Source organism: Ochotona princeps, chromosome 17 (genome assembly GCF_030435755.1).
Source record: "Ochotona princeps isolate mOchPri1 chromosome 17, mOchPri1.hap1, whole genome shotgun sequence".
Taxonomy (NCBI): domain Eukaryota; kingdom Metazoa; phylum Chordata; class Mammalia; order Lagomorpha; family Ochotonidae; genus Ochotona; species Ochotona princeps.
In genome coordinates this window covers 3962488-3976551 of record NC_080848.1, presented here as the reverse complement: position 1 = coordinate 3976551, position 14064 = coordinate 3962488, and the positions used below count along the sequence as shown (strand labels likewise).

Genomic DNA, 14064 nt, shown 5'->3' with positions numbered 1-14064 from the left:
TGCAGGGTCCCAAAGCTTTAGGCCATCCTCAACTGCTTTATCAGGCCACATGCAGGGAGCTAGATGGGAAATAGGGGCACTGGTATTTGAACTGGCACCCATATGGGATCCCAGCCCGTGCAAGGCAAGGACTTTAGCCACTAGCCTACTACGCTCGGCCTACTTTTTTTTTTTTAAAGATTTATTTTTATTTTACTACAAAGTCAGATATACATAGAGGAGGAGAGACAGAGAGGAAGATCTTCCATCCAATGATTCACTCCCCAAGTGGCCACAATGGCCAGTGCTGCCCCGATCTGAAGCTGGGAACCTGGAACCTTTTCCGGGTCTCCCACACGGGTGCAGGGGCCCAAGGCTTTGGGCCGTCCTTGGCTGCTTTCCCAAGCCACAAGCAGGGAGCTGGATGGGAAGTGGGGCTGCCGGGATTAGAACCGGTGCCCATATGGGATCCCGGTGCATTCAAGGCGAGGACTTTAGCCGCTAAGGAGGAGGTTCCTGGTTCCCAGCTTCGGATCGGGGCAGCACCGGCCGTTGTGCTCACTTGGGGAGTGAATCATCTGATGGAGGATCTTCGTCTCTGTCTCTCCTCTCTGTGTATCTGACTTTGTAATAAAAATAAATAAATCTTAAAAAAAAAGATTCATTTTATTTTTATTTGAAAGGCAGCATTACAACAGAGATAAGGGTAAGGATTGTGTGGGAGGTATGAGCCCAGTAGGGGAGCTATAGGCACTCCTCTGCTGGGCCACTGCTCCTGCTGGTGAGCATGAGAGCTGGAACCGGGGGAAGACCAGGCCAGGAAGGGCTACAACATCTGTAGGCCTCCATGGGAGATGGGTTAGGGGGAGAACCAGGCTGCATTAATCTATGGTACCCACTGGTGGAGGCATGAACCAGAGTAAGGGCAGGCTGGTTAGGCTTCCCCACAGCATCAGCCACTTAAGTGCTAGGACTGGAGGCAAGTGCTGTTGAGCTGGACTGCAGAACCACCTAGAGAGTGCAAGATCTGGGGCGGGGAGTGGGTCCATTAGGGAAACTGTGGGCACCTCTCTGATGGGCTGCAACTCCCACTGGTGAGCTTGAAAAACAGGACTGGGGGTGGGCCTAGCTGGACAGGCAATGGCACCAGTTGGCATGTGTGTGGGCTGGAGGGTGGAGGTAGCTGGATTGAGTTAGGTTCAATGCCCAATGATATATACAAGAGCAGAATGACATGGGGACAAACCTCATCAGTCCACTGCACATGCTGGCAGGTACAGGAACCAGGGTAGGAGACCGGCACCGTGGGGGATACTGGGGACTGCTCTAATGAGGCTCCAGCTCCCCATGGTGTACGTGAGGGCTGAGTGTGTGGAGGGCAGGGTTGGGCTGAGCCACAGCATCCATTGGTTTGCATAAGAGATGGGGCTGGAGAGAGATCTGACCTAACAATTGCAACTACTAGAGTGTATATAGTCTGATGTGGGAGACAGGATAAACCATACCCTGTACTGGCAGGCACACAAGAGTCAGGTCTGGGATCACCTCAGACAAGATTCTTTGAGAGTCCCCCCAACTAAACTTCTGGACTCAGAACTCCAACTGTGGGGATAGTGGCAAGACCTGTGGTCTGACAGTGGAGTGCATGTGTCAGAGCTCAGTCTCCTCAGTGGCTTGGATGGAGCGCTGGACCACATACCCAGATGCACATGGATTTGGCAGTCCACTGGAGCCTGCCGAGGACATCTGGTACCATAACTGAGGAAGGAGGGCAGAACAAATTGATCAACTACTCCAGCCAAGCTTGACAGCACATTTCTGGGCAAATGGCGACTCGAGTGGACCATGTCAGCCAATGGACCTTGGAAAGATTACCTCATCCTTGGACCAGTGAGATCGACAGCATTTCAAAACTATCAATTGTCATATTAGGCTACCCTCTACTTCTTTCCCAGGCCATAAGCAGGGAGGCAAATGGGATATGGAACAGCCGGGACCAGAACCAGCATCTATATGGGATGTCAGTGCCTGCAGGCAAAGGATTAGCCAGTTGAGCCACGGCGCCAGCCCCAAGGTGGCACATTTTATGACACATTAAATCGTGGGGGGAAGGCAGTGTTAATTCTGCACCTTGCAGCACTGGCATCACATATGGGAACCAGATTAATAATTCTTTTTATCCTACCAAAAGCAAAACAAAGCAAACTGTTAGAGTGTGGGTAAAATGTTATTGTTGGGCAGTGTAAGGAACATTAAGAACGACCTGCAGGGCAGGAGCAGGATTACATCCTAGAGGAAGTTTTCGGGCTCGTTGATCATCGGCAGTCCAAGTGGGCGCTGTTCAGGGCACTGCTAGTTAAGGATCCGGATCTGGAGGAGTGGTGAATGTGTGGAGAAGTGCGTGAGGTGGACCGGTCTGAGTGAAAATTGGCTTACTGTGAGAATTTGTGTATTTGCGGGCCTAAATTGCATGTGTACTATGTGTCCTCGTTTTATAGCCCTGTTTTTATTTTAGGCTTGAATTGGATGCCTGGCAAGGTTCCCACTGCTTCTGAGTGTTGCAAGTTTTATGTGGAACTGATTATAATTTTTAAGATATTGTTACAGCATTAAGTACTTACTGACATTTAAATTGACATCTGTTTGCAAAATGCCTTTGAAGTGGACATCTATGGGAGTACTCCTAAATATCTGACAATGGAAGTCTGAATTTTTGAGGATTGTTAATGGAAACAAATTGACAACTTTATCAATTGTCTATCCAGCTTCAATAAGCTCTATTATTGATATTTGTGTAGTCATTTTATCTGATCTGTTACTGTTTGAATCAACCTGACTCTCTTGATTTTTGGGATTCCTATATGGGCCCCTAGGAGTCTCAAAATCATAAGAATATTTGTCGAAGATTGCATCTTTTGATTGGTAAAGATAATTGTGTAGAAAAATTTGCTTACAGAAACGACTTTGGAAAACCTTGCCAATGAAAAGCCAGGACTAGTTGCAATCCACAAACACTCCAGGAATGGCTGATGTAAAGAACTCCCTGGTCCTCAGTCTAGATAACAAATCAAGAAAGAAGTGCTTTTCCCCCAGGTCGAGGAAGAAAAACTAACAGACTAAGGACAGGCACCTGCTGGATGAACAAACTGATTGTTGATATGTAAATTCCTCAAATCATCCTTCCTGATCCCTAAGTGACCATCTGGTTGCAGTGTTATTAGTCGTGATGATTAGGCACTTGGGTCTAAAAAGTACAGGAGTGTCTAAAATCCTACAGGTGATTTTGCAGTACTGTCTGAAATACAGGTGTCTACTTGCTTAATGCTTGATAATTTGAAACATGAATACTTGTTTTCTAGGTTATAACAGACCTATTGTATCCATGAAAGCTAAAGTTTAATGATAAGCTATAGTTTATTCAGATTACCAGGAGCAAGATATAACTCTAAACAATTAATAACTTTAAAACACCTAAGAGATATTTCAAGAAATGGTTACAAGAAGATGTTGCTGTTTTTATAATGTGTGTTACTGATGTTTACGTGGCAAACTATTAAGTCATATGGCTATATGTATAAAAATATTCAATGATGATTCAAATGTCAGGGAATGTTAAAATGCTCCCACATGGGAAACGGTTTTTACAGCAGAATCATAGACTGACAATCTCGAGTAGCACTCAGTGGCCTCAGAATCAGCCCAAAAGACATTCTGGTCTGACAGGAGAGCCAGCAAGAGAGCAAACTCATCATGTGTGGAAAGCCCAAGACGCTGCTGCAAGAGTGTCGCTCCGTGAAGGGCCGCAGTGGTCCACGCCCCAGTGCAAAAAAAGCAGCCATCAAAGACAGTTGTGCTCTTCTCTCGATGGAGAGGAGAACTTCCACGTTGTGTGTGGCCTTGTCTAATGCCTCATGGGGTTGTTGTGGATTCAAGAGGCTTCCACAGACTAAGCATCGTGTGTCAAGAGCCTCAGGTGATCACTGACGTCACACATAAGAGTGCTAATTTATTAAATTCACTAGAGTCTCTGTGTACTGACTTCCCATGCAGGACCTGTATATTCAGAGTTATATTAAAATATGTATTATTAATATTCATAGATTTTTCTAAGTAGTGTCTTATGAATCTAGAGAGTCTTATTAATAGGAGGAGCTTAGCATACAGTGGCTCCCAGTAGCCTGTAAGTTGGCTGGCATATGACCAGTGCCACAGCTAGGCCTTACTGAAATAGGAAAGTTCTATAAAACCTTGTTAGAATATTACAAACTGCTAAGTTATTGTAAATAAAAACCAGTTAAATCTTTTTTTTTTTTAATAATCTATTTTATTGTGTTGTTGACAATCTTTACATAGTTAATTACAGTTAAAGAAAGCAGTTAAATCTTTTGATGTGACTAGCAGGTCTTACAGCAAGATGTTTTCAGTGTGTCATCCTGAAACTCTTAGGGCTTACAACAATTGGTAAAATAAGCTCTCCTTGGCACAAAGGCTGAGACAGGGGTCGCCTTGACCATTATATGGTGAGATGGTGTAGATTTGTGTCCCTCTTTGGTGCAATAGAGGTTTCACAACCTGAGGAGCCCCACTAGAGTTCTGCCATCCATTCCAGACTTCAGCAAAGAAAAGCCTATCAAGTGCCAGGCTGCGAATCGAATACCTGATGATTTCTACCGTCTATCAAGAATTGCTAGATGGACCCCCTACTGCTGCTGTTACTCAACACAGCGCCCCCTACCAGCAGGAAGTAGCCAAGAGTAGACCACGATGTCCCCTTTCCCTAAAAGCAGCTGGGGTCTAGTCCTCTGTTTGAAAATATAGGAGCCAGATAAAATGATAGGCAGTTAAGGTTTCTGGTTCCTAGTAAAACTGTCTTGTATAAAATTTGTAAAAGACCGCACCATCCAGTTGCTAGTCCTCAGACAACAGTTTCAACAGCTGCCCCGCACTGAGGAATATTCCTCAGTATGTAACAAAAAAAAGGGGGGGGGGAATGTTAGAGTGTGGGTAAAATGTTATTGTTGGGCAGTGTGAGATTCCTTTGTACTGAAAAACTGCTACTTTGCTAGGCCAGGAAGTACCTGGACTTTGGGAGGATTCCGCTTTAGCAATAAATCTGTTCTTCGCTGCCTTGCAACTTTGTGAGGGCAAGGGCACAATTCTTTTCCTGTCCCAGGAACAGGAGGAAGATAAGGGTGTAAGAATGGGATGAGCCATAAAGATAGTGGGTATGGGAACGGAACAGGTTCCCTGTGCCTGAAGGCCATAAAAATATTAACATGTCTAAGGTTGTTACTTTTTCTGTATTTCCCAGCCCAAAAGGGCCTATATAAGCTTCTGTCTTGGGCTTGTTCGGGGTCCAACCGCCCGGCTTGCCTGGCCTGTGTGCCCAAGTGCGGTCTGACCCCACCATGCTGGCGCAATGAATTCTGTTTGTTGTTTGCATTACCAGCGAGACTCTTTGTTGTTCTCTGGGGGTTGACTAGCTCGCACCCTGACGTCCGGGGGTTTTGGCCTGGACTCTAACATTAAACCAGTATGGGCCTAGACAGCTGTACCACCAAGTTCAGCATTTAAGGGAAATGTAATATCATTCTCATTCATCCAAGTCCGCAGTAGGAAACAAAGACCTCACAACTTACTTGATGAGGCCAGCATCGCTTACTGCCTACGTTTGACAAGGGCACAAGGACATCACATAAATCAAAAACTACAGGGACCCAGGATGAAGTTCCCAGCTGTGGCCTCAGTCTGGGTCTCTGCAGGTGTCTGAGGACCTGCAGCAGCACCCCCTTACTCCCTGCTGACTTCACAATCAGAAGCTGTCCACACTGGAATTGTGACACTGGGGAGCAAAGATGGGAGTGGCCTTCCGCCTCGTTACCAGGGAGACTGCCACAGCAGCCAGAGGCAACGCGAGCAGTCGCAGCAGACCCCGAGAGATGCGAAGCACTTTAAGTTGGGGGCACAACGGACTGATCAGGGGGCCCCCTGGTGTCTGGGAGCAGGGGCTAGCACAGGGTTTGGGAGCCCCCTCCTTGTCGGGACCAGGCAGGCGAGTGTCTGGTCCACCCCAACACAGAGTTGCACGTGAGTATTGGCCTTCCTTTGTCCTGACATCGCTTCCGCCCTCCCCACATACTGTCATCCAGAGTTAATCCCCAGAGCATGTTCCCCATCCCGGCAATTTAGTCAATTGTACTCAATCCTTGTACCTTAGGGCAGATAGCGCACCTCCACACCAGCCCTTTAACTTGTGCCTTGTTTTTGCTCTGTCTTCCCATGGCCAGCCCAGGACAAGCCGCAGCCCGCAAGCCCTCCCCCAAGGCCAGTTCCCAATGAGTACCACGAGCAAACCCCGCACCTTTGAGGACAAAGTCCTCTGTCCCATTTGCCTGGAGGTGTTCCAAAACCCAGTGACCACTGCCTGCGGCCACAGCTTCTGCATGAGCTGTCTGCAAAACTGCTGGGACTACCAGGCTGCTGCGGGGGCCGGCCACTACTGCCCCCAGTGCCGCGAGAGCTTCCCGTCCAGGCCCCGCCTCTGCAAGAACGTCATCCTGGGGGAGATGGTGGCCTGCTTCACCCAGGCCAAGGGGTCCCTGGGGAATCCAGCGGCTGCGGTGGGGCCCAGGGATGTGCCCTGCGACCTCTGTCCGTCCCAGAAGCTCAAGTCGGTCAAGTCGTGCCTGCAGTGCATGGCCTCCATGTGCGAGAGGCACCTGCAGGGCCACGCCGAGGACCACCAGTTGCTGGAGCCCCTGTGGGACCTCAAGGCCCGCCTATGCCAGAAGCACCACAAACTGCGGCGGCTCTACTGCCGCAAGGAGGGCTGCTGCGTGTGCAAGGCCTGCGGGCTGGAGGCGCACAAGGACCACAGCACCGTGCCGCTGGAGAAGGAGCGTGCCCGCCTGGAGGTGAGTGGGCACCCGCAGAGTGCTGGCAGAGGCGACCAACGTCCAGCCAAACACACACACACAAACACACACACACCCCACCCCACCCCACCCACACCACACCACCCACACCACACCACACCACCCCACCCCACCACACCCCACCACCCCACACCACCCCACCCACACCACACCCCACCACACCACCCCACCCACCCCACACCACCCCACCCACACCACACCACACCACCCCACACCACCCCACCCACACCACACCACACCACCCCACACCACCCCACCCACACCACACCACACCACACCACACCACACCACCCCACCCACACCACACCACACCACACCACCCCACCCACACCACACCACACCACACCACACCACACCACCCACACCACACCACACCACCCACACCACACCACACCACACCACACCACACCACCCACACCACACCACCCACACCACACCACCCACACCACACCACACCACCCACACCACACCACACCACACCACACCACCCACACCACACCACCCACACCACACCACCCCACCCCACACCACACCACCCACACCACACCACACCACCCACACCACACCACACCACACCACCCACACCACACCACCCACACCACACCACACCACACCACACCACCCACACCACACCACACACCACACCACCCACACCACACCACACCACACCACACCACACCACACCACCCACACCACCGCAGGGCGGGTGGATCCTCCGACTGCTATTTTCAAACTTTAATGCTTCTATATTGGTACAGTTTTTAATAGTGCTTTTAAATTTGTTTTTGCATTTTGTTTGAAAGGCAGAGGGACAGAAACAGAGATTTCCCATCCTCTAGTTTAGACAGTGCTGAGTCAGTTTGTGACCAGGAGCCAGGATCTCCCCCTATGGGGGGGGGGGTCAGAGTACTTAAGCCTTCACCCTTTGCTTCCAGGTGGGAAGCAAAGGACGCTGGGAGCAGGAGTGGAAGTAGAGCCAGCACTTGGATCTGGGTCCTCTGGCATGGGGAGCGGCCCCCACACCAGCTTGACCACTGTACGGAATACCCACCCAGTGTGGCTTTTTAGAGCTTCCACTCCAGCTGTCATTCCTGGTGTAGCTGTAGCAGAGCTGGCCCAACAGCCACAGGCGGCCAATCATGGCAAAGCAAGGAGCTTGGGACGCAGTATCAGTCAATTCATCACTGAGTTCCACTTAGTTTGGCTGATGCTTTGTTCAATGTAAGAGTTCCTCAACAAGGTAGCACTACAGGCATACTTCATTTTGAAAGATTTCTTTATTTGAAAGGTAGGACAACAGAGAGAAAGAATCTTCCATCTCCTGGTGCATTCCCCAAATGGCCACAACCTCCAGAGCCAGGACCAGGCTGGAGCCAGGAGCCCTGAGCTTTGTCTGCATCTCTGTGTGGGTAGCAGGAGGCCCGAGCACCTAGACCATCCTCTGCTGCCTTTGCAGGTGCATTAGCAGGAAACTGGATCTGAAACAGAGCAGCGGGGGCTCATCCCAGCCCTCTGATGTGGGCTGTTGCAGCAAGGCTTGGCCCGCTGCAGCACAGCGCCACTCCAGGCATATCCCATTGTACTGCAGCTCCTAAAGACTGTAGGTTTTTGCAAATGGAACGTTTGTGAGTCCCTGCATTAAGAAAAGCCATTGGGGGCCCGGCGGCGTGGCCTAGCGGCTAAAGTCCTCGCCTTGAACGAGCTGGGATCCCATATGGGCACTGGAGGTGTTCCAAAACCCAGTGACCACTGCCTGCGGCCACAGCTTCTGCATGAGCTGTCTGCAAAACTGCTGGGACTACCAGGCTTGTGGCTTGACTGCTTTCCTAGGCCACAAACAGGGAACTGGAAGAGAAATGGAGCAACCTGGATATGAACCAGTGCCCATATGGGATCCTGGTGCATGCAAGGCGAGGACTTTAGCCACTAGGCTACTGTGCCAGACCCAAAAATAAATAAATCTTTAAAAAAAGAAAAATATTTTAAAAATAAATGTAGTACACTTTTTCCAATCCAATGCTATTGTACACTTAATAGGCTTTGATATGGTATGAATCTAGCTTTTATATGCCCAGGGTACCAAAAATAATTCATATGCCTCACTTTATCATGATCCTCATTTTACTGTGGTGGTCTGGAACCAAACCCACACAATCACAGCCCACAGTTACACCTGTGTCCTTATTTTATAGTCTGGTGTGACTACCTACACTGTTATAGACCAGCAGCAGTTCAAGGATGGGTGCTTGGAACAGCATATTCCATAAATTAGTTATGAAAACGCCATTGCTGGGGCTGGCGTCATGATGCAGGGGTTTAAGCTGCCACTCAGGATGCCCACCCGCCACCAGGGGCCTGGTTGGAGTCTCAGCTACTCTTTTTCTGACCCAGATCACTGCTGATGTGCCTTGGAGATGCAGTGGACAGTGACGCCAGCACTTGGCCCCTGCCACCCACATTGGAGACCTGGATAGAATTCCTGGCTCCTGGCTCCTGGCTTTGGCATGGCTCACAGCCAGATTTCTCTCTCCCTATAACTTTGCTCGGTCACCCTGTCTTTCAAATAAAGAAAAGTTAAAAGAAAGGCAGATGGTGTTTGCTAGCAGGAATGGAGACAAGAGGTTTAACAGAAGACTTGGGCCTGGCAATGCTGCCCCAGGCAGCCCACACTCCCACCTGGCCTCTCAAGCCACTGAACCCTCTGCAACCCTTTCATGTTGTCTGAAATCCTGCGGCCATCACTGTTAGGAGCAAAGAACCTGGTTACTAGGGACTGGCTGGCCTGGGCCACCCAGCCTCCGACTCTGCCGTTCTCATTCTCACTGGAGCCAAACACTGCACACAGAAGGTGTCTCCAAGCCCTCTGATCTGAGGGCTGCTCCCCACCCACTCCACTCCAGGTTCAAGTCCGGAAGGTCCAAGCCAATGTGGAAAACCAGATGCTGATCATCACAGCCAACAGGCAGAAGCACCGGGGGCAGCTGGCCTTTCTGTTGGTAAGCGGGGCCCACACTGCCCTAGGGAACCTGCAGCAGCCCTAGAGGACCGGTAGGAGATGGGGGAGGGGAGCTTGGTGGAAGGCCAGGCGGTCAGAGTAAGGCCTCCTGGGCCAGTCTGGGCACTGCAGCACCTCTCAGAGATACCCCTCTAAGCCATTTCCTGCCCCTTCCAGAAGAGAATCCAGAAAATGCAAGATGAGGTGAATGCCTGCTTCTCAGGGATCATCCACGAGGCCCAACAGCTGCAGGCCAAAATTCTGGATTTCATCAAGAAAGAGGAGGCAGTCGCTCTGGACAAGCTAGCCAGCTCGCTCCAGCAGAGCGACGGCCGGCTCCTGAAACTGGAGGGCGACAGTATCTGGCTGCACACCCTGCTTACCAACTGCAGTGATGAGCAGTTCCTGCAGGCGAGGCCCACCCCTGCCCTACCCACACCACACCCAGACCCTGCCCTCCCCAACTGTGCCCCTGCCAGCCAGATTCCACCCCCCCCGCCCACAGATGTCCAGATCTGCCCAAACCTCAGATAAAGCGGTCAACACCACCGTAATGGAGGGCTGCTTTATACTATTCAGCCCTCTGCCTCAACCTGAGCCTAACTCTCCTGCCTTCAGTTCCTGGAACCCCAGGAGGGAGTGGGGTGTGCCTTAGGGCACCCACTATCTCAAGTCTTTCCAGACATGGCCAAGGGAGTAGAGGGCCATCTATAGATCCTGGCTTGAGCTTCCTTCCCCATGCCCAGCCCCAGCCAGCCCTGCAGGCAGCTCCTCTGTTGTTGCAAAGTGGAATGGTTGTTACTCACTTTGCTTCCCCAAACTTAACAGGAAGCATTGGGCAGTGGTATTCACTAAACAGTGAGAGGTTTGGCAGATTTTCTGAAATCCTCCCCTGATTTTCTGAAGACTCTCTTTGCTCAGTACACTTAGCCACGATGACCCTGCCTCTGGTCAACTCCCTTCCCCTCCCTCAATCTGACAGAGCCAAACAGTTAGGAGGAGGGGGGAGAGGAGTCCAGCATCAGGAAGGCACCTTTTGTCCCACCTGCCGTGGTTCTCTGGACCAGCGGGAGCTCCTGGCATAAGCAGGAGCCTCCGCCTTCCGCCTGGGTCCCGGCTGATGATGGTGCCGCTGGCCTCTCCCTGCCTTACCAGGAGATCGAAAGGCTGCAGCAGTTCCCGTCCTGCAAGGAGCCCCTGATGGGCACCAACTGCGAGGACGCACAGAGCTTCTTCCATCTGCCGGAGTCCATGGCCAAGCTGCAGACGTGGCTCACGGACGTGGCTCTCAGCTTCATGGAGCAGCTCCCCCAGAAGGGTCAGTCCTGGCTGTATTCCGGGGGGAGGGACGCCTACCTTGCCAGGGGCTGCCTGCATGCCTGCCATATACCCCAACCTGCGGGCCCAGATCTATCTCAGAAGGCTCCTCAGCCAAGTGCTCCCTCCCCAGGCATCAAGATGAACTCCTATGAGGTATTGCCCCCAGCTGTGGACAGAAAGACGCTTCTCCAGTGTGAGTGAACAGCCTTGGGGTCTTCCTGATGGGGGTGGGGAGTGCTGGGGTCCCCGAGCCTGTTTCTCAAGCTCTACCTGTATTCAGGCCCTGTCACCTGCCCTGGGGCTGGAGGGTAGAGGATGGTACCAGCTCTGTCTCGCCCCAACCTCTCTCATTGTGGACCAGGGGCCTCAGACGGCCCGCTGATAATAAGGGGCGAAGACATGCCTCGTCCTGGCCCAGAGCTCGTTCTGCCAACACTCCCTGGCCTTCCACTAGACGCCTGCCAGCTCCACTAGATGCCTGCCACCCCCCCACCAGACTTTGACCAAGCTGCCCCAAGTGGTTCCATGCTCCCCTCCCTCAGACACAAAGGAGTGCCTGGCCATGCCATGCAGGGTCCCTGCTGTGCTGCTTCCAGCCAGACCAGGGCCAAAACCCCGCTGGCTAGTTCTAAGCTTTCAGGCAGGGGTCAAGGTCGTGTCCACCTCTAAGTGACCTCCTACAGGATCGCTGGGCTGTCCCTCAGTCCCAGTCACCCTGTGTCCCCAACAAGTACAAAGGGAAGGTTATGTCAGGGTCTGGGGGAGACATACTCCTGCTCCCCCGCCATGTCTCCCTGGACATGGTCTGGATAGCACCCAATTCACTCCTCCCGACTGCTGCAACGCCCAGAGCAGAAGGGGGAGGCCGTTTGGTCAAGGTGGGCAGGCCACCCCTAGGAGCTAGGACTAAACGCATCATCCTGTGACACATGTACACAACAACAACCATGTCACTTAGCACTCTCTTCCCCTGACCCCTCCCTCCCCAAGATTACTGCAACCTGAATTTCGACCCTGCCACGGCCACCAAGGAACTGTACTTCTTCAAGGAGACCCACTCGGTGCTGAACCTGAGCGTGCTGCTGGAGCCATCGGCCACCGCTGACCTGGGCTCGCAGCCGTGGCCGCAGGTGCTGTGCTCGCACAGCCTGTCCAAGGGCTGCCACTACTGGGAGGCCAAGGTGTCCAACTCGTGGGTGTGCCTGGGCGTCACCTACCGCCGCATCCCCCAGCCTGGTGGCCTCCCGCCCCACCACACGGTCTACCTGCTGGGCCGCAACGCCTACTCATGGTGCCTGCAGTGGGACTCGCTCCGGTTCTCTGTGTGGCACAACAACACCGAGATCGTGCTGCACGGCGCCTACCAGCACACGCTCGGCGTGGTGCTTGACTGCACCGCCGGCTGCCTCTCCTTCTACAGCGTGGCCGATGACGTGAGCCTCATCTACCGCTTCCTGGCCACCTTCCTCGAGCCGCTCTATCCAGCGGTCATGGTCAGCAGGGGCGCCTCTGTCACCCTGCAGCAGTGCTCAGAGCTATTGCCAACCGAGCCAACCCAGGCCAACTGCCAATAAAGCAGGATTCTACTAATGTGGCTGGGCAGGGCAGGGGTGCTGGAGGAGGCGAGACCTGGAACTGGCCTTGTATGATCCCCCACACCTGGAGTAGAAGGTACTCTGCCTGCAGCACCTGCAGGGGGCAGGTCCAGGAATTCCAAACAAGGTGCTCCCTGCCTTGGCACTAACCTGGAAGGTTCTGATGATGGAAGCAGTTCTCCTAGGATAAGGAGGACATGATCCTGTGGCCCAACCCCAGAACACAGCCCCACTGTCTTACCCAAACCACTTCTACTCCTAACCCCAGCAGAAGCCCCTGGCCATAGTTCTCCAGGCTCTTTGGTCCCCACAGACTTTGTCACTCGAAAGCAGGCAAGGCTTGGGCCTGGTGGCTTCTTGCCAGCTTCCCCCCACTTAGGGCAGCCAGACTGCGAGGTGGCACCCAGTGGAGTAGATGCAGTGCTCATTGTCAGTCAATGGCTTGGCAATGCAGAGCTGATCCTGGACCCAAAATACCAGGCTGAGGCCGCTGACCCCACTGCCCAGAACTTGCGAAGCTATAAATATTATTGTTCTGGGTGGGTAAACCTTGAACCACCTCTGCCCCCTCAGGCTTCTGAAAGCCACCCTCAGTGCCATCAAACCACTCCACTCTGAGGCTGGCACCATGGTATAGTAGATTAAGCCACCAGCTTCAGCACTGGAATCCAGAAAGGTGCTGGTTTGAGTCCCGGCTGCTGCACTTCCAATCTAGCTCCCTGCTAGTGTGCCTGTGAAAGCAGTGGAGAATGAGCTAAGTGCCTGGGCCCCTGCGCCTACATGGGAGACCCAGATGAAGCTCCTAGCTCCTGGCTTTGATCTGGTCCATGGCTAGCTCTTGTGGCTATGTGGGGAGTAAACCAGTGAGTGGAAATTCTGTCTCCTCTCTCTATATATAATTCTGCCTTTCAAAATTATTTTAAGATTTTTTTATCAGAAAGATATAGAAACAAGAGACAGAGGAAGATCTGTCCACTGGTTCACTCCCCAAGCGGTTACAAGGGCCGGAGCTGAGCTTATCTGAAGCTAGGAGCCAGGAACTTCTTCCAGGTCTTCCATGCAGGTGCAGGGTCCCAAGGCTCTGGTCATCCTTTTCTGCTTTCCCAGGCCACAAGCAGGGAGCTGGATGGGAAGTGGGGCCACTGGAACTAGAACCAGCGCCCAGATGGGATCCAAGCACATGCAAGGCAAGGACTTTAGTCACTAGGCTGCTGTACCAGACCCTGCTTTTAAAATGTTA

At 52.4% G+C, this 14064-nt stretch overlaps 1 protein-coding gene across 1 annotated transcript in view; it reads left to right on the top strand.

Annotated features, from left to right (window-relative positions):
• Positions 1-12817, top strand: part of KCTD2 (potassium channel tetramerization domain containing 2) — a 29225-nt gene extending 16408 nt beyond the window's left edge. Inside the window, exons 6-11 of the mRNA XM_004593060.4 lie at positions 6267-6893; positions 9815-9910; positions 10087-10320; positions 11065-11227; positions 11360-11422; positions 12220-12817. Of these exons, the coding sequence (XP_004593117.2) occupies positions 6267-6893; positions 9815-9910; positions 10087-10320; positions 11065-11227; positions 11360-11422; positions 12220-12803 (1767 nt within the window). The 3' untranslated portion in view covers positions 12804-12817. The remainder of the gene's footprint in view (positions 1-6266; positions 6894-9814; positions 9911-10086; positions 10321-11064; positions 11228-11359; positions 11423-12219) is intronic.
• Positions 12818-14064: the final 1247 nt, after the last annotated feature.